The following is a 19899-nucleotide window of genomic DNA, read 5'->3' on the forward strand; positions in this document are numbered from 1 at the left end:
ACCAGTTTTTAATTAATTATTTGACACATCTATTATTCATAGATGTGAGGTCTAGCGTTCTAAACCAGTTTTTAATTAATTATTTGACACATCTATTATTCATAGATGTGAGGTCTAGCGTTCTAAACCAGTTTTTAATTAATTATTTGACACATCTATTATTCATAAATGTGAGGTCTAGCGTTCTAAACCAGTTTTTAATTAATTATTTAACACATCTATTATTTTTAGATGTGAGGTCTAGCGTTCTAGACCTGTTTTTAATTAATTATTTAACACATCTATTAGTTATAGATGTGAGGTCTAGCGTTCTAAACCAGTTTTTAATTAATTATTTGACACATCTATTATTCATAGATGTGAGGTCTAGCGTTCTAAACCAGTTTTTAATTAATTATTTGACACATCTATTATTCATAAATGTGAGGTCTAGCGTTCTAAACCAGTTTTTAATTAATTATTTAACACATCTATTATTTTTAGATGTGAGGTCTAGCGTTCTAGACCTGTTTTTAATTAATTATTTAACACATCTATTAGTTATAGATGTGAGGTCTAGCGTTTTAGACCAAATTTTGAAGCATCATTATTGTTTATTATTAGAAGTGGAAGGATGATGAATTTCATCATCATCATCATTATCATCATCACTACCTGCAGCATATAATGTTAAATGGAATTTTGTTCTCTTAGGACATGTAACATATAATTTATTTGTAGACATTAAAGTTAAATGCTTCTCATTAATTTTTATATCGAGAGCATTTTCTTTTCTCGCTTTCAATGCTGATTTCAAGACACAAGTAGCATTGACTGCTGCAGGCGAAAGTTTATTTCGTTTTTTTGTTTTTAAATCAGGTAGAAAGGAAAAGATTCTCTCTGAGTCGGCATTCGAATTTGGCAGTGATCTAACAGTATTCACAAGAGACTTTAAATTTGGAAATTGGTTACTGCGTTGGAAAATTTTTTTCCACATTTCATCAAAATTTAACATTGTCAAATTATCTTTTTCTGCTTCTGTAAAATCTTGATGTAAAGCAAACCATTCTTTTTTTAATCCATTGTCGTCAAATCCGGTAAAAGTTTGAGCAACAAAAGAAACATCATTAAATGAAGTTTCTCTGTTAGGATCACGTAATGCTGTCTCTACTTCAAAAACTTTCAATTTTGACAAAAATGGGTCGTTTATTGGTAATTTCTTTGAAATGTCTTGAGCAGCAGTAATGTAAAATTGCAAACAGTTTTGTCGAACTGTTGCAACTACATCTACGTGTCCTTGTGCAATTAATTTATCAAGATATTTTTCACATTCAGTTCCTAAATATATTTCATTTAATGATTTGTGATAATCTGTTTTAGAAAATTCAAAATTAATATTTACAGATTTTAAAAACTCTGTTTTTATAAAAGGTTTACAAATCATGATTAGGAACTGAAGTGATTTTGGCTGCAATAGATGTATTCTCGTTTCTATTGCTTGGAAGAATGCATTAAACATATTAAAAAAATTTAAAATATGTTTTAAAAATAACAAATATGCTTTTACATCAAGTTTTTGCATAATATTTAATAAATATTCGCCAGTTTTTATCTTTTCATTTATAATAGTTTCTTGTAAAAAAAGCTTAATAGTATCCCAATATTCCAAAAGTCTGTCAATACACAAATGCCGAGAAAGCCATCGTGTATCGGATAATTTTAAAATTTTGCGGTTTGTTTCCTGAAAACATTCACAAAATTCTTGAAAAATAGCAGATCGCTTGGGACTATTGTTAATAAAAGTTGCTATTTTTTTAATAAATTCCTCGCAATAGTCTGGAATCTTATTGCATGCAGCATGTGCAACTAACGCGGCGGAATGACATGGGCAAGACAATGTTAAAAGATTTTTACAAATGTTTCCAAGCTTTGTTTTAAAAGATGAATTTTTGCCTGTCATTACGGATGCATTATCACATGATAAGGCAACAATGTTTAAAAATGGAATTTGTAATTTATACATAACATTCCTAAATGCCTCAAATAATTTTTCCGCGTTGCTATTTCTTGCATCAATATCGATTAATTTAATCAATTGCGAGCGAACATCTAATGTTTCAGGATCAACATACCGACTATGAAACGTCATCCATTTTTGATTTGTAATATCAGACGTTTCATCAATAAAAATGGTAAATTTATTATTTTGCAGAATGTCAACAACACGATTGGTTTCAACTGGACATAATACGTTTGAAATGATTTTGTTACATTTAGTCCGACTCATGCTCATGGCTTCTAATACTTTAGAATCTTTTCCTATCTCTTGGAAAAATGAGAGAATATCTTTTGCCGTTTGATGAGAAATATTTTTTTCGGCAATAAATGCAGCGTATTTAATTTCTGCTGCTTTCTTTCGCTCATCAAACGACAAAAGCGATTCGTCCGTAATATTAATATCTTCGTCTGTTTCCTTTCTTTCTTTATTTTTATCTGCAGCAATTTTTAAGTGCATTGCGGAATCTGCATGACGATAAATGTGTGACAATCTAGCATCCATGTATTTTTCACAAAATTCACAAAAAAATAATGTTTTATCATGTGATGCTTCACGTAACCATGGTTTAAACAATTCAATATCTAACCATTCTTGTCGAAATTTTTGTTTTGTTTGAGAAGCTTCATTTATATCGTCAATTTTTGTTAAAGAAAATGTAGCTTTTTGCAGATTTTCTTTGTGACACGTAGAATTTGCATGTCTTGAAATACGTGTATTACAAGAAAAATTTTTCTTACATACAGTGCAATGATAAAGATCGTCATTCAACGGTACTTTACGTATCCAAAATTTATATTGAGTGTCGCTAAGCCAAGCTTCCTGAAAACTTCGCTTATCTTTCTTTTCTAAGGGCTCGCACATTTTTATAGACAACAAGAAAGAAATCAAACGAAGAATCAAATAGAAAAAATTAAAAGAAGAATAAATAAGGGAAAAATATATAAAAGTTTCTTACTGATTTCCCAATCAAAACTTTCAGCTTTCTCAATATAACGTTGTTTGTAAAATGCACTTACGTTCAAAACGTTAACACTCAATCGCATAAAAATAATACATTAACACAGTAAAATCAAGTAACAATAAACAAATCGTGATATCGTGCTCTCCGCACACAGTCAAACGACAAACGCGGCTCGCACTCACACAATGAAGAATCAGCCGCGTGGTGCCCGGCGAGCGGCGCGCGGCGAAACATGTGCACGCGATTTTCAATTGTTTACCTAGCTCTGCCGTTTCGCACATTTCGCAAGCAACCGCCATGGACCCCAGTTTGTCCCGTAAGTAATAAATTAATTTACTCTTTTTTCTGCATTATCATAATTTCTTTTATATTATATTTTTTTTATTAACAGAATCGGAATCAGCTTCGATGGAGCATTTGCTGCAGTTGTTGCAGCAGCAGCAACAACAACAACAACAACTGCAGCAGCAACAAGTGGAAGTGCAACGACAGTTGCACTTCCTCTATGAAGAGCTCCAAAAAAAGCAGCAGGAGCAGCCGCCGCAGGAGCAGCCGCTGCAAGAGCAGCCGATGCAGGAGCAGCAGCAGCAGCAGCAGCAGCAGCAGCAGGAGCAGCCGCAGCAGGAGCAGCCGCAGGAGCAACCGCAACAGCAGCAAATATGTAAGTATTTTACATTATTACGTATTAATATTAAAAATTATTTTATTTTAATAATGTATTTATTTATTTTTAGACAGAAAAAGAATAGGGGGCGGTCGCTCAAGGGCCCGTTGGCGAGCGCAGAGGGGGATACCACCTCGCCGACGTGGCGCCCGTGGCGGCCGAGGTGGCGGCCGAGGTGGCGGCCGGGGTGGCGGCCGAGGTGGCGGCCGAGGTGGCGACCGAGGTGGCGGCCGAGGTGGCGGCCGAGGTGGCAGCCGAGGTGGCGGCCGAGGTGGCGGCCCCACTTATATATATCATTATAAACATTACAATATATATTAAAATATAAAAAATATATTAGATTTAAAAAATACGAATTTTTAAAATATATTTTTATATTCCCTTCTTTCTTCTTTTCCTTTTTATGTATGTTTATATATATATGTGTGTGTGTGTGTGTGTGTGTGTGTGTGTGTGTGTGTGTGTGTGTGTGTACAATTAAATAAATAATTAATTAAAAACTGGTTTAGAACGCTAGACCTCACATCTATGAATAATAGATGTGTTAAAAATATGAAACAATTAAATGTGGTATAATAGGGCTACTGGCGAAGGTCCACGTAAAAAAACCTAACGCGCTATTAGTGGCACCTCATGGGTAGCGTGGAAGCCACTTAGTAATTAAGAAATAAATGTGATAAATACGCCAACATCGAAAGAAAAATAAGTTAAAATCTTATCGGTGAGAATAAAGCAACATTAGTTAAATTCTGATTCAAACTATATAGTATTTTTTTTTAATATCAACAGTAATTAATAATAAATACACACACAAATTTGTGAAATGTATAAAATTAATATAACGTGTTTATGTTCTCGAAATTAATTCCAAAATAAATTAAACAAGAGAAGTATAAAAATAATTCGCAATTTAACAAAGTAAGTAATAAAAATATATACATGCATAATAATAGAATACGTGACAAATTCAAGAGTTTTCTCTGTCTCACATTTATTCCTGAAATGTCGGTTGGATATGACTTAATTGAGTTTTAACAGTGACTAAATACTTTGTCGGAGATGAGTTTGTCACGAGTCTTGTTATTATATATGTATTTTTATTATTTTCTTATTTTGTTAAATTACGGACTACTATCATATTTCTCTTATTTAATTTACTTTGTAATTAATTTTAAGAATGACACGATCACGTTACATTAATTTTACATATTTCACGAATTTATGTATGTATTTATAATTGTTGATTAACTGAGTATTAATATTTAAAAAAGTTGCAATGTAATTAAGAGTTAATGTTATCGTTACCACCGACAAGATAATTAATTTATGTTTCATTTGACATCTGGGGAAACTATACATTAAAAATGATTGAATAACGAAATGTCTATTAACTAATATAGAATAAAGAATTTGGATATAAAGATCTTTTGCTAACTCGTCAGCTCTTTCTATTTTTAGTTGTATTTAATAATTTATTAAAAATGTTTATTATTACTTAATTACATTTATAATTGGTTTTATTATAATTAATTTATTATAATTTAAATAAGATAATAAATTACATTAATAGAAAAAAATTTAATAATTAATAATAATGAATAATATTGCTATCAATGCTATCAATGATTGATATCAATTGATCTGCTTGTTGATCGCGATGCTTTAGATGAGAGGAGGACATGCGAGGGGACGGGGGAAGCATAGGCGCCTTTCGTCAATCCTCAATCGCTGGCCGCTGAACGCACGCTTTCGTGGCAGCCTTGGAGGAAGAGAGACGGACGCCTCTCTCTTTTCAATAACCGAGTAGCGGCAGGCGTAGCGAGAGCGACCGAGCCGGCCCGAGTCTCGAGGTACGAACGCGACCGACTCGGGTGCTCGGCGGTGCTCGGCGGTGCTCGGCGGAGCACCCGAGGTGCTCGCGGCCCAAAACTTGCACCAAGTGATACAAATGTCGATGTAAACGCATAAAACGCATTTTAGAGAGAATTTAGCAATTGAGCATAACCTCAGTGCTAAAATCTAAAAACCGGTGTGAAAATGTCTTAGTAGGAGACATCAACATGAATTAAATTTGTATTATATTTTTCACAGTACATGCTTAGTACATTCGATGTAAACGCGCCCGTACTAAGGCTTTGGTGCGCACCAAACTTAATACGCGTACTAAGGTTTTGACGATGTAAACTAAGCCACTAAAATCTGACGTTTAAAGTTGATGGAAAGTCAACTTTTCGTTATGACGGGAAGTCGACTTTTAGTCGACGTTTTTTGGGTCATTCGCCGACTATAAGCCGACTAAAGTCGACTTTCGTCCTTAAAAAAGTCGACTTCAGGCCAAGTTTCGATAAAGTCGACTTAAAGTCGACTTTTTGCTCTTAGGGTTATGCCATAAGGAATTAACCAATTATATTCGATTATTCTTCCCATATTCGATTATAATTGGTCAATTTCTTATGGCATAAAACTTACTACACCTATTGTAGATCCGGGCTAACGCATAACATAAATGCATAAGAAATTCGATTGGTTGAATTTCTTAAGCACTTTTCTTACGGACCAATCAATGGTCAAGTGTGAGTGAATACCAATTATAATCGATTATGTGAAAAATAATCCTATATAATTGGTTAATTCTTTATGATATAAGGCTTACTACACCTATTGTAGATCCGGCCTTAGGCTGGATCTACAATAGGTGTAGTAAACCTTAAGCCATAAGGAGTTAACCAATTATATTCGATTATTCTTCTCACATTCAATTATAATTGGTCAATTTCTTATGGCATAAGGCTTATTACACCTATTGTCTTATGCAAGATCCGTAGAATGTGAGATAGAGATAGAAATAAAGGCTTCTGATTGGCTGATTTTTTTATGCATTATGCATTATGCGCTATACAAAAGTCTGTGCGATGGTCTTTAAATTGCGAGACGCGCGTCCATAAACATGAAATTCAAACTCTGCCAGGACGCGATGAACGTTACCGGCGTACGAATACGGATATACGACGAGGAAAGATGTATCCACGAGCACGATACCATCTGGTCAGATGGGAAGAGTGACCTTGGGACATTGATGCAGAATCTACGGGACGTACAGTTGGAGGTCAATGATTTTTTAACCACACTGATTCAACAGCAAGATGTATCCATCAATGGTGCACATAGTTATCCTGATATTCACGCGTGAATAATTTCCTTTCACGTGATCTACAATTCGATTTTCGCAATTTGCACAGAAACAGTGACTCGCTCGATCGCCTTGGACACCGAATCGGATTCCGTCGAAGAGACAGAGGAAGAAGACGAGGAGGGCGAGACACAAACTAATTCCAAGAAATGCAAGCTGTCAACCTGAGTCTACATTTCGTTCATTAATAGAATAGAATAGATGATTTATTGGTCTTTTTGGTGCTACATTTTATTTATACTTTGCTGCAACTTAACCTAAATGTAACTTAATCATGTCTTTAGTTTGGACCAATGACTTATGTTAATTTTAAACTCGGCTCTTTAGACTTAAATTACGTGGACTTTATATCTTTTTATCATTCTTACAACTGGAAAAATATGGAGAATAAGTTTAATCGAATGTAAAAGTTAAATCTACTTTGGTGCAAATGAGGTTTAACCTAACCTTTCTTCATCTTTTCACTCGCATTCTGTCAATAAATATTGCACCGGCGTTTCGACGGGGCGTTTAAGTGTCGTTTCGTAAATAGGCATTGTCATTTCCATCCACATTGTGTTTCGAAACACGGGTCGTTTTTACATCGGATATTTGCTGTGGCCACGGTGACATTGCTAGAACGCGATAACGCGTTTCCATTGCGCGAGTTGTTGAGTGACCACCAGAACTACGACGGACGTGGACAGCTCGCGTACAACCTGAAGCCGAGGCCACGAAAGCACGACCTGGTAATTTGTTGTTGCATGCGCGTCAGGCGGATTGTTTTTATTCTTGATATGCCATCCGTTTATTAGAACTTATACCGCATTCACATCGAGACTGATGTCCATAACCTAGCGAGATAAAAATTTGCGCAATCTTTTTCCGCTAGCTCGTACAGAACAGATTTCTTGAAAATATTTATAGTATAGTGGAATGTTTTAGGACATTCGTCCTAAGAGTGTTCTTTGTGCTATATATGCATAATGTTATATGAGAATCGTATCCTGGTTCTATTTTTAAGTCTTCTTGCGGTAGATGCTACTAGCTATTAATCTAATTCATTTAACTACAAAAACGTGATGTAAATGAAAGATTGATAGTTGTTTTTGTCCGTAGAAAAATTCCTGGAATGTGTCTCAAGCTTCTGTAAGCAGGATCATAACATTAATTGTTGAATAATCAGTGAAATGATTGTCCAGAGAATATATTAAGATAATAACTTTAAAATAATAAAATAATTTATGTTGCATTGCCAACAAATGAATGATCACATAAGTTCTTAAGCAATTATTAATTTGGTAAATCTTTATTAAAAATAAAAGGACATAACATCTCAACCAAATTTTCTGATTTTTATCAGATGTACAAGTTCATAAAGATTGCATAAATATCAATGCTATTTCACATATCTCAGAATAGTACAATTGCATAATAAGAATATGATATAAGTAAACAGATTTAATTACAATAAAAAATTATCCATTACAAAATTAAAAAATAAAATAAAGGTAAAATATCAAGTATTACCTCAAAATTTGTATTGGAAAGCACACAATATTGTTAGTTGAAAGAGATTGATCGATAAAAATGATAAACAAATATATAAAAAGAAGTGTTAAAGAATTGGGAAATTATTAATACATTAGTAAAGTAATGAAAAATTTAATAATAAAGTGATATTCTTTACGTTAACGATGTCAGGAAAAATTCAAGTTTTATTCTGTGTAAGTGTGGCAATGTTACACTTTCTAAGAAATTAAGATAATAAAAAAGGGAAAAAATAAATTAGATGATTCTAAGTAACCGAACTATGAAATGAACAATTGCGGTTAAGCGTACAAGAACAGAGACTTAGAAACAAGTATAAAAAAACATCAACTTATCATTAAAGGCCTGGACACAGATTTTTTTATAATGCATAAGAAAATACGAGATTCTGATTTATTCTTTTATGCATTAAGGTAAGTGGCCCACTTTATGATCGTTTAAGAGTAGCAAGAATAATTATTCTTTATATATTTGTGAAAGCAGTTTTAAATATAAATATAATTAAAAGTTATATAAATTAGAATTTTCTGCATTAAATATATCTATAATGCAAATAAATTTACAAATTACAATAAAATCATTAAAAAATTGTTTACTCTGTCAGAGTTTCTGACCCTTTGCAAACATCAGTGTCCATACTTTATGATCTCATCACCTAGATTCTGACCTTTTATTTTGTCACAACATTGAAATTATATTTTTACGATTATGAGGGAAACAATATATTTATTATATTTTTTTATTACACACACACACACACACACACACACACACACACACACACACACACACACACACACATATATATACAGTATCCAGAAATTCAAGTATTTAAGTATACTTATTTAAGTTTATTTGAAAATAAAGACAAATATAAATAGTAAGCTGAGCGTTTTATTATTCTAAATAATATATAATTAAATATAGTATTACTAAATGTAAAAAATAGTTTTTAATTAAAAGAGAATACATAACCAGTTTAAATGTTGAAAAATTTATTTTGTGTAACAGTATTTATAAAATAAAGTAAAATATTTCAGTTTATTGTAAAAATTATTAGTTTTAAAAATGTTATAATAATTATATAATTATATAAAATCTCAGTAACAATTGTACTAATACCTAAAAATTATTACATTTTTTAAGCAATATTTACCAAGCATCAGGAGAAGTTTTAAGAAATTGTAAAAGGTAAAGATAGTTGCAATACAAAAAATATAAAAAACTGCAAAAATAAATTTGGCAGTTTGATGGAGTTGTATAATTTTGCACAATTGTTTAAACTTGATTCTTTTTGAATTTGTTACTTTTTACTATAAAATTACATCCTCCAGAAAAATCAATCAAAGCAAGTGGAAAGCTTTCACTTCTCTTTAAAATAATCTCGTATTGATGTATATTTTTTTCACAAAATTACACAGTTAAAGATTAAAAATTCTGCAAAAATTTATTGATTTTATAATATTGTTGTGTATTATTAAAACTTGAGAATATTTCTCAGTATGGTTCAATGAATTGTGTTGTCTAATTTTTCTTTTAGCTTTAACTGTATGATTAATAACAATTTTTTTTAGGCACATAATTTATGGATCAAGAAATAATTTATTCGCAAATTTTGGTAACTTAAAGATTAATAAATAACCTTTTAAAATGTGTGATAAATTTTTAGATACCAATACAATTGTTACTGAGATTTTAGTTAATAAATACACATTAAAAGTTAATAATTTTGAACAAATTCTTTATATAAAAAAAATATAAATAATTGTTATAATACCTTAACTTAATATTTTGCTTTATTTTTAATCACTGTTACACAATAATTCAATTTTTCGGTATTTGCACAAGTTACATATTCTCCTTTAACTAACAAACCATTTGTCATATGCAATTATATTCAGAATAATAAAATGCTTAGCTCACAAATAGCATGTTACTATTTACATTTGTCTTTATGTTAAGATAAACAAAAATGAGTAAGAAACGTGTGCCGCTCTGAATGCCAAATAAGGTTTGTTCTTTCAGTCCAGGATAAACATGTGTGTGCTGCCCTGGCATGGATTTGATTGAGACTTTTACAAAAAGTTGACATTGATGTGAGATTAAATTTTCTCAAGTATTAGGGTACTGTCCCATGGCCTCGGAAAACGGAATCGGAACGAGCGGATCACCAATCACAGGGTTGTTCTGATAGAACCCTTTTACTAATTCCGTCAAAACGGTCCCGTGATTGGTGATCCGCTCGTTCCGATTCAGTTTTCCGAGATCATGGGACAGCACCCTTATATCTGAAAAATAATTTTTATGGAAGTTATGGGGAAAAGAAAAAAAATCGAAAAAAATTTTTTCTTGAAAACGGCTGAACTGATTTTGATAAAAAAACATGGGTTTTAATCCCACAATGTTATAAAAAAATTATGGAATTTTTTTTAAATACGGGTAAAAAAATGGGGTATTATCATCATTTTTTGTAAAAAAAATCTATGATTTCCCGGGTATGACATATTTAAGTTATATGTAGTACTCTTCCGACCATTTTGAAACTTAAATATGTCATACTAGAGAAGTTATAGATCTTATAGTTGTTTTCTACAAAAAAATTATGATAGTACCCCATCTGGATTCCATAGAAAAAAATTCAAAAAGATTTTGATTTTATTTTTGATTTGACAATTTTTTTTGACCCGTATTTTTTGAAAAAAAATTTCGTATTTTTTTTATAACATTGTAGAATTGAAATCTATAACATATATTTTTTAAATCAAAATCGGTTCAGCTGTTTTCAAGAAAACATTTTTTTCGATTTTTTTTTCCAATAATTCCCATAAAAATTATTCTTCAGATACTTTAAGAAATTTAATCTCACATCAATGCCAACTTTTTGTAAAAATCTTAATTAAATTCGTGCGGGGGCAGCACACATACTTATTCTGCTATGCCCTTGGAACTAATTGTAAATAGTACTTTCTCTTCACTAAAATGTTCGGAAGGTGATTAGAAATAAAATGCGTGTGTTTGAGATTTGCAACTAGTTTCGGAAAGTTGTAAAAAAAGGCATAAAAATGCGAAAGGGTTTTTTGCATGTGCAACAAAACGTAAACATTTTACAAAAAAAGTTTTAACTAAAGAAATGTAAGTTTTGATAAGACCTACAAAATGAGCCGCGACAAGTTAAAATCGGTTTACGCGTTTAGTTGCAAAAAAATTAAAACCGTCTTCAGTCCTGCATTTGCACACGGTGCTTTTGGACACGATATTTTGCGCACTGTTTATTTGCACACTGTTTAGTTGGACACGAAAAGAAACGGACACATACCACGCGCGAGCGCACACACACACACGGAGGGTGCAAGGGAGGTCTTTGGCTTCATTTCGCACACGGCATAGTTATTTCTTACTATGTGAGAACTAGTGAACGGTGTGCAAATGAACGATGCGCAAAATACCGTGTCCAAAAGCACCGTGTGCAAATGCATCGTGTCCGTTTGAACCGTGTGCAAGTGCATCGCTCCTATCATAAGCGCATTGTACAGGTTTAAAATGTTAATCTTGTCTGATTTTAATATTACAAAATAAATTGTAAGCCACACCTTACCTTGTCACGCGCATGCGCGTCCCTGGCTATCGATGATTGGGTGCCGTCGCGACACTAGCGCTTTAGTTTGCGCACTATGCGGTGATTGGTTGTCGTTGCGACATTAACGCTTTAGTTAGCGCACTCTCTACGATTGGTCGCCGTCGCGATCAATAGGCTCGCGAGTCGACGCGATAGAGGAAGTAAGAAAATATGTGCGTAGAAACAGTTGCGAGAGAGAGTCAGTCGGGTTCGCGAGTTTTAGTAACGATGATTGTCGTTCTCTTTGTAGAAGACCAAATACAGCGAAAGTATATGTCTGCCGCGAAGTGTTTTTTTATCAAACCTTTTTCCAGCCTTGCTCGAACATTCCAGACATCCTATTCTCTAACCTTCCGGTTTCAAGCAGAAAGCTTACAAAATGAAAAACTGATTTTAAAAACTATATTTTGATCGAATATTTCTTGCGTTTTTTCTTTTTTTATTTTTTTAAATGTAGTTAAACAAGTTTAAGAAGTAATCAATTCAATCATTTTGACACAATTTTAATAAATACGGCAGTTACTTTATACTTGTTTTTGTTATGTTTTTCTTTAAAAAATTTTAATGCACTACTAACATTTCTGTTATATAAATTGGTTGCTTTACCAACTTTTATTTTATTGACATTAGTAATAATAACAGTGTATTTATTCTTGGTGCTAGATTAGATTAATTTAATTTAGAGGGTGGGACCAGTTCGGCCCCTAAGGTTCTTTAGATTTATTATTACATCCCTCTCTGTATTTTAGATCTAGGTTGTTAAACCTAACCTCTTTTCGGATGTCAGGTATAGTAGGTTCCCTAGTCTAACTTTTCTAAGATTCCACGAACACCCGCCCCCAGATTAGGTATTTTTTACAAGCCAGAGCAGCAGCCTGAGCACGTTCCATCTAAATAGATGGTCTTTGTTCATCAGCTTCCTGATGTTAGCTTTACCAGTGGCAAAGAGATGCTCGATTGCCTGTTTCAGGATGCCTCTTTTTGAGATCTCTTTGGCCATGCAACCCACTTCGTTGTCTTTTATGCCTTATCATCTCGTTTGATGTGCCTAGCCTATCGAGTGCCGTTATACAAGTGAGGCTCGATTGCGCACATAAACGATCGGACACAGTAGTATTTCCCGATTGGACACGAATTTAATGGACACGGTCTCAATTGCACACCGTCCCGATTGGACACAGACTCTATTGGACACAACAGCGATCGGACACATAACATTTGAATTGGACACCGAATCAATTGCACATAGATCCGATTGCACACGAACCCGATTGCTCATTGACCCGTTTGCACGCGAACTTGATTGCATACGACCCGTTTGCACACGGACTCGATTGCGCACCGACCCGTTTGCAAACGGACCCGATTGCACACGATACGATTCCGCATCGCAGAATAATGCAAAAACAAAGCACAGAAAATTTATCATAAATTTTCATAAATATTTTACAAATTTATTTTTAAAAAATATTTTTTAAATATTTTTTAAATATTTGTTACGGGCCGGATTTCTCCATCCGACCTCGTAAAAACCAATATATGTAAACCGCGATTAAGCATTTGGCGAAATATAAAATGTAGCAAAGAAAAGATCGTGCAACGCCGGGCGCGACAGTGAGGAAAAGAACGCAACGACCCAATTTAGAGCCGGATAATCGGAACTCGGACGCAGCAGCCTTGTCGAGTAGCAGGAACGCTGATTGGCAAGGTCCCACTGATTGCATCGTAACCCAGAAGAAAGGGAATAAAAAGAGAAAGCCCAACGCCAAGTCAGGTTCAGTCATAATCAATCTGTCGCGTTATTCTATCACGTAACACTGTTGTAAATAATCTATCGAGTGAAATTAAGTAGTGAAATAAAGTGTACATATCATCTACATCGAGAGTGCCTTATTTAAACCCCAGTCCCTGGAAGCGCGCTCTCAAGCAAGCAGAGTGCAGCCAATAATAAGAGACCAACGGTGCGAAGGTCCTCCATCCTTTTCCTTCTCTCTCTTTCTACCTCTCTCATCCATCCCTCTCCTCCTCCATCGTCCGCTAATATCCTTCCCACCTCATATTGCCAACTTCCCTCTCCCCTCTCTCTCCAAGTTCTGCACCTCTCCCACATATGCTCCCATGTCTCCTCCCCTTCGCATAATCTGCATAATTTCTTTTCATCCTCTTCCCAGTATCTACCTTCTCTTGTTTCATTTCGCAACCTAAACCCAGCTACTCTTTTCCATCTATTTTCCCCCCATCCCTTCTTTAAGTATTCCGGGATACCTTCTCCTTTTACCCATTTATAGTACCTATTAAATTTCCCGTTTCGTATTTTTTCCCACCTTTCCTCTTTTTGCATCCTACTTTCTTTTTCTTCCCAATTCATTGTCCCCCTTCCTACCTCCTCCTTCGTCTCCTTCCAATTTCTTAGTGCTATTCCTTTATCTTCAAAGAATCTCTCTCTCCATCTCCCACTCTGATAGTCCTTTCTCCTTTAGTGCCCTTTCCTTTATTTCTTCTAAACATCTAGCTAAAACGCAACCTCCTAATGCTCTCTCCTCATACCTACATGCCCTTTTTCCCGCCTCTCTCCTCATTTTTTCTCTCTGAAGTTTTTCTCTTATCAAATATCCCAGTGTTCTTCCCTCCACTCCTAACACCCATCTCAGATATCTTTCCTGTAGCCCCACATAGAAATTGGCATCCAGTGGATGTCCAATGGACGTCCATTAAACCTCCATAGATCCATGGGACGTTATGTCCATGGTGGAAGTCAGATGGACGTCCATTAGAGGTCTAGTAAACTTCCTTAGCTCCATTGGAGGTTTACCTCCATGGTGGAAGTTAGCTAGACGTCCATTAGGGATCCAGTAAACTTCCATGGCTCCATTGAAGGTTTACCTCCATGGCGGAAGTTAGACAGACGTCCATTAAAGATCCAGTAAACGTCCATGGCTCCATTGGAGGTTTACCTCCATGGTGGAAGTTAGATAGACATCCATTAGGGATCCATTAAACATCCATAGCTCCATTGGATGTTTTCTTCCATAGTGGAAGTTAGATGGACGTCTATTAGGGATCCACTAAACTTCCATAGCTCTATGGAACATTATATCCATGATGGAAGTTAGACAGACGTCCATTAAGGATCCATTAAACTTCCATAGCTGTATGGAACATTTATTTTTATGGTAAAAGTTACCCAGACAACACGCTTGTCAGAATGAAAACTTTAAGAGAACTTTTTTAAGAAAACATTTAGATATCTTGGAAATGATGTCCAAAAATAACATTTATCAGAGACGTCTACTAAGAGAGGTCTTTGAGATATCTCATAGAAGAATTTCATTTAAGTTTCTTGAGAATGTTATCCTTATGATATCACAGCTAACTGATATCAGCTTAATATCTCATAAAAGATATCACAACGCTGTCCGATTTTTGAGCCGTCCATGCGCGTCGTAGTTGACTCAGAAATCAGATAACACTATAACAGTGGATGCTGATCCGAATCTATTTTTTCACCTATCTCTAATTTTGTCACTTCCACTATCTCTTCATCTCCTAACGCGTAATCTATTACCGATTTTCTTACGTGCTTCTGTGTACGTCCATTCCCCTTCCTTATCCCCTTCTATACTCCCATTCATAATAAACCATCCTCTTTATAAATTCTAATAATATCTCCCCTTCTTTATTTATTTTACTATCCTTCGACCTCCTGCTATCCCACACTTCCCCCTCCTCACCCCATTTCTATCTCCCTCCTTCTCCTGTTCTAGCATTTAAGTCTCCTATTACCGTCTTTACCCCTTCTTCTCTTTCATCCATCCATCTCTTAATTACTTCCAGTTTCTTTTCCATGTCCCTATTAATATAAACCCCTACTATTTTCAGGACCTCTTTACCCAACCTGTCTCCCCAGTTCTTTTTCTCTACCCATGTTTTTATCAATACCATAACATCCCACTTCTCTAAACCTTTCCAAAAATCATAATTTTTATTTTTTAATCCTGCTACATTCCAAAATGCCACGCTTATATCATTCCTAGCTTTGTATTCCTCTCTCCCCTTTTCCCATCTCTCCACCCCTCCTCTCCGCCTTCCCCCAACTTTTTCTACCTTTACTCCTCTTATTCCCCCCGTCTTACTTCTACCTTCATTTCTTCCATTTCTATTCGCTTTTCTTTCTCTCCCTCTCTATTCCATCTCCTCCCTTCTCCATCCCTTAGTTCTCTACTTCTCTCGTCCCATACCCCGTCTATCCCTAGTTTTCCTGTCCTACTCTCACTTTTTTACCTGTAATTTCTAATTCTCTTGCTATTCTCTTTATCTTCCACCTAACTCTTCTCTCCTTCCACGTAAGATCATTACTCCCTCTATCTCTTCTTTTCTGTTTTCCCCCCCTCCCTTAATCCTTTATCACTATGTTTCTTCTCTTTTCTCCTCTCTCCCTCATCTCATATCTTCTTTCTAGATTCCATACATTCTAGACTCTCTTCCCATTCTCCCCTTTCTTCTACACCTCTGTTTATCATCTCTCCCCCTCCCCCTCCCCTCTTTCCCTTCTACCGCCTCCATTCCACTCCTTAATCCCTCTATTTTTCGTTCCAGTTTTTTTTATCCTAACCCCCATTTTTTCCTTTTTCTTCTTCCATTCTTCTATTTTCTTAAACTCCTTTTATTTTTTCTAACTCTAATCATTTTTTTCTGCTCTCTTGCTACTTCTCTAATTTCTTTACTTACATTTTTTAATCTTTCTCCTAATTCTCTCCTCATCTCATTTATCATCATCTCCCAGTCTTCTTCCTTCCCCTCCGGTGATCTCGCCATTTTCCCATTCCTTTTGAAAATATCCACTAACCCCGCTTCTTTCTCTCCTAATAGCTCTCTTTCTCTTCGCACGCTCCTCTATACTATCTCCTATGCTGTCGCACCTCACTCTATGGGCTGCCCCCACCGCTCATCTCAATCTTGCCTACTTTATGCCTGTTCTCTACCTTCTCGCTTGCCGCCTCTCTATCCCACTGTATACTTCCTGCCCCTTCTCGATTCCCGCTCGCCTAAATGTCTCTCTCCCCTCCCGACAATCTAACCTCTATTTCTGTCTACACTATTCTCACTTCCCTTCCCCTTATTCCTAAATTCTTTTTATTCCCTTCATTCACAGTCCTTTACTAGCTATTTCTACTTATTCTCCCATACTTATTCTTCCTTTTTTTCACTCAAAATCACACTCAGTATCTCTCACTCTTACAATATCTTAACAAACTTATCTCCTATCCGACCGGAAACAGAAGTCCTATTATTAACAATATATAAAATATATTTTTAAACTGGAAAATATTTATGGTATATGAACTCGAAATATTTTTTATATTTTTTGATAATAATAGCATAAATATTTTTTTTTAATATTTTTATAAATATTTATCATAATTTTTTTATATTCTGGCAAACTTAGACAAAAATATGTACAAAATATTTATCATAAATATTTTTTCTTATAAATATTTTATAGTCGCAAACCCATGTGGTGCAGAAAATGCTTTGCACACACACACGCACGCACACGCACACACACACACACACACGAGTGCAAGGGGGGCTTCGTCCCCCCTCCCGAACCTACCCCGTTCAAGTCGCTAACCCATGTACTATCAGCAATGCGGAATCGTATTGTGTGCAAATGGATCGGTACGCAATCGAGTCCGTGTGCAATCGGATCCGTGTGCAATTGATTCGGTGTCCAATTCGAATGTTATGTGTCCGATCTTTGTTGTGTCCGATCGGGACGATGTGCAATCGGGACTGTGTCTGATTGGGAAATACTACTGTGTCCAATTGCTTATGTGCGCAATCGGAACAGTCCCCGTCATACAGTCCCAGACTACTGAAGATTCAAGACGTTGAACAGTGCAGGGTCTAGCCAGCGCTGATATGGCTGTTCTGTTATCTATAGATAATGATTTTATTATTGGCTATAACCCTGGCTGCAAGAAGCTCGGCGCATCGTTGTATCGCCACTACTTCTGCTTGAAATACCGTAGCTAGGCTACTCAGGGAGATGCTCTTTCTGTGGTTTTCGCTTAGCCCGTATACTTTCGCTCTAAAGCAATCGTTCTGCCCGAACTATCTGTAACCAATAGCTTGTATTGGGATTTGTAGTCAGTCCTGGTTTTGGTCAGTCTTTTTTGGAACAAGTGTTTTGCCTTAGGTAATTTCCCTGTAGGCTTTTCAACAGGTTCCTTGCCTTCACCTTTTCTATCCTAGGTCACGACAGCGGCATAAGTAATTCTGGGTAATAATCCCGCTTTGTATAGTCACAAGGCAATCCTGGGTTTAAAGCCTCAGGATCTGCTCATGACTCTTTACACGCCCACATGGAGAATTTTTTTTTCTTTTTTAAGAGATTCTTTTTCCAACTTAGTTTCGAGTCGATTAAGAAGTATTTGACCGTACTTGCGTACTCCAAATCCTTTTCCAATAGGCTTAATGGTTTTATTGATTTTGGTTTTTATTTCCTGGTAAAGACAATTATCTTAGTATTGAAAAGGTTTACTTCCAAACTGTTCTTTTTACATCAGGTCTCTGTAATTCTCAGGGCTCTTTACATGCGCTCAACCGTCGAGCTTAGAACGGTAGTGGGTGTATAGCAGGCAGTGCTTCAGGAATCGGCCCGAGATGTGCAATTAATTCCGAGCACTACCTTACAGCATCGCTTATAAGGGACGTCTCCGAATCCAATTCTCTTGTATTATTGTATCTTTTTGGGGTCCTTTGGAGTTATTTATTGAGGTCCGCTCTGAAGTTTTCCCAATTTGTATGTCTAGGACTTCTAACCCAGATTTCTTTGATGTCGATCTGTCTCAGGTTGTAGTGGATTTGTCTGGATCTGACCCTGAGGGTTTATTTGAGACTCTCCAGCTTCTCACCAGATCCATCAACTTCCTCGAACAGAGTGATGTCTATTACCTCCTGTCTTCTTGAGTTCATGAAGGTAGGTTCTTTGTCTCTGTTTAAGATGTGCAGCCCGCCGCCCATTATAAATTCGAGAAGGTTTTTGCCCCTTGAGTTGTTGTCTGTGCTATCCCACACCAAATGGTGGGAGTTGGCATTGTAACCCAAGAGTAGTCTTTGTTTACAAAGGTGACAAGTTGCCTTACCTCGTTCTGCGGTGTTGGCTCGGTCGAGTCGTAGGGCATGTAGACAGAACCACATCCACGACCAAATCCAGGTCCCCGCCGTTCTGTCTTTTGATGTTCAGCGAGATGGCCGTGAGGTCTCTATTGCTGAACTATGTTAGTAGAGAAGCTTCCACTCCGCTTACAACACAGATCTTGAGTTTGCCCTTGTCGTTGGTGTAGTAGATTCTGTCACAGCTGCTTAGTCCTTTGATTTTATTCCTGCACAACCATGGTTCTTGGATTAGCGCAATTATTTTTGGCTGCTTTTTTGTCTGGATCTCAGCCATTCTCCTGGCTAGAATCGCCGAGGCGTTTTTGCTATGATGCAAGTTAATTTGTATAAAGTGAATCTTGGAGCCCGTCATTTTTAAACAGGCCCTGGCTCATCACTTTTCTTTTTAACCTCCCTGCGCTCTTCGCCAACCAACTTTACAATTGCTTGGCCGAGCCCGAGAAAGATTTGAAACTGAGGGCTTCAAGTGCCCTTAGTGTCTCCTTTTTTATAAGGGCAACAAAATGGGTGCTTTTAGTACCCCTTTTTCGCTGCTCCTTACGACTACCCAGTCGCTTCTTACTCCCGGGTTTTGCCTGTCGATGAGATTGATGATCTTATTGATAGATTTTTTACGGAATTGTCTACATGCTCCACGACTCAACAATGGCGTTTGGGCAACTTATCGATCCGCAGCTCCGCTTGTATGTAGCCCTCGGCACGACGCAAAAGGAGCTGC

At 35.9% G+C, this 19899-nt stretch overlaps 2 protein-coding genes and 1 long non-coding RNA gene across 3 annotated transcripts; 2 read left to right on the forward strand and 1 right to left on the reverse strand.

Annotated features, from left to right (window-relative positions):
• Positions 1 to 3296: 3296 nt before the first annotated feature.
• Positions 3297 to 4304, forward strand: LOC118644919 (transcription factor SPT20 homolog). The gene is made up of 4 exons (XM_036284794.1): positions 3297 to 3315; positions 3391 to 3660; positions 3734 to 3934; positions 4243 to 4304. The coding sequence occupies exons 1-4, from the start codon at positions 3297 to 3299 to the stop codon at positions 4302 to 4304; spliced, it is 552 nt and encodes a 183-aa protein (XP_036140687.1).
• Positions 4305 to 6582: 2278 nt separating this feature from the next.
• LOC114253771 lies at positions 6583 to 8423 on the forward strand. Its single transcript, XM_028194866.2, has 2 exons — positions 6583 to 6821; positions 6903 to 8423. The coding sequence occupies exons 1-2, from the start codon at positions 6611 to 6613 to the stop codon at positions 7019 to 7021; spliced, it is 330 nt and encodes a 109-aa protein (XP_028050667.1). The 5' UTR covers positions 6583 to 6610; the 3' UTR covers positions 7022 to 8423.
• Positions 7038 to 9149, reverse strand: LOC118644848. The gene is made up of 2 exons (XR_004962637.1): positions 7301 to 9149; positions 7038 to 7223 (listed from the first exon to the last, which is right to left on the reverse strand). It is a non-coding gene; the product is annotated as an uncharacterized LOC118644848 (long non-coding RNA).
• Between the last annotated feature and the right edge of the window lie 10750 nt (positions 9150 to 19899).

Source organism: Monomorium pharaonis, chromosome 1 (assembly GCF_013373865.1).
Source record: "Monomorium pharaonis isolate MP-MQ-018 chromosome 1, ASM1337386v2, whole genome shotgun sequence".
Lineage (NCBI taxonomy): Eukaryota > Metazoa > Arthropoda > Insecta > Hymenoptera > Formicidae > Monomorium > Monomorium pharaonis.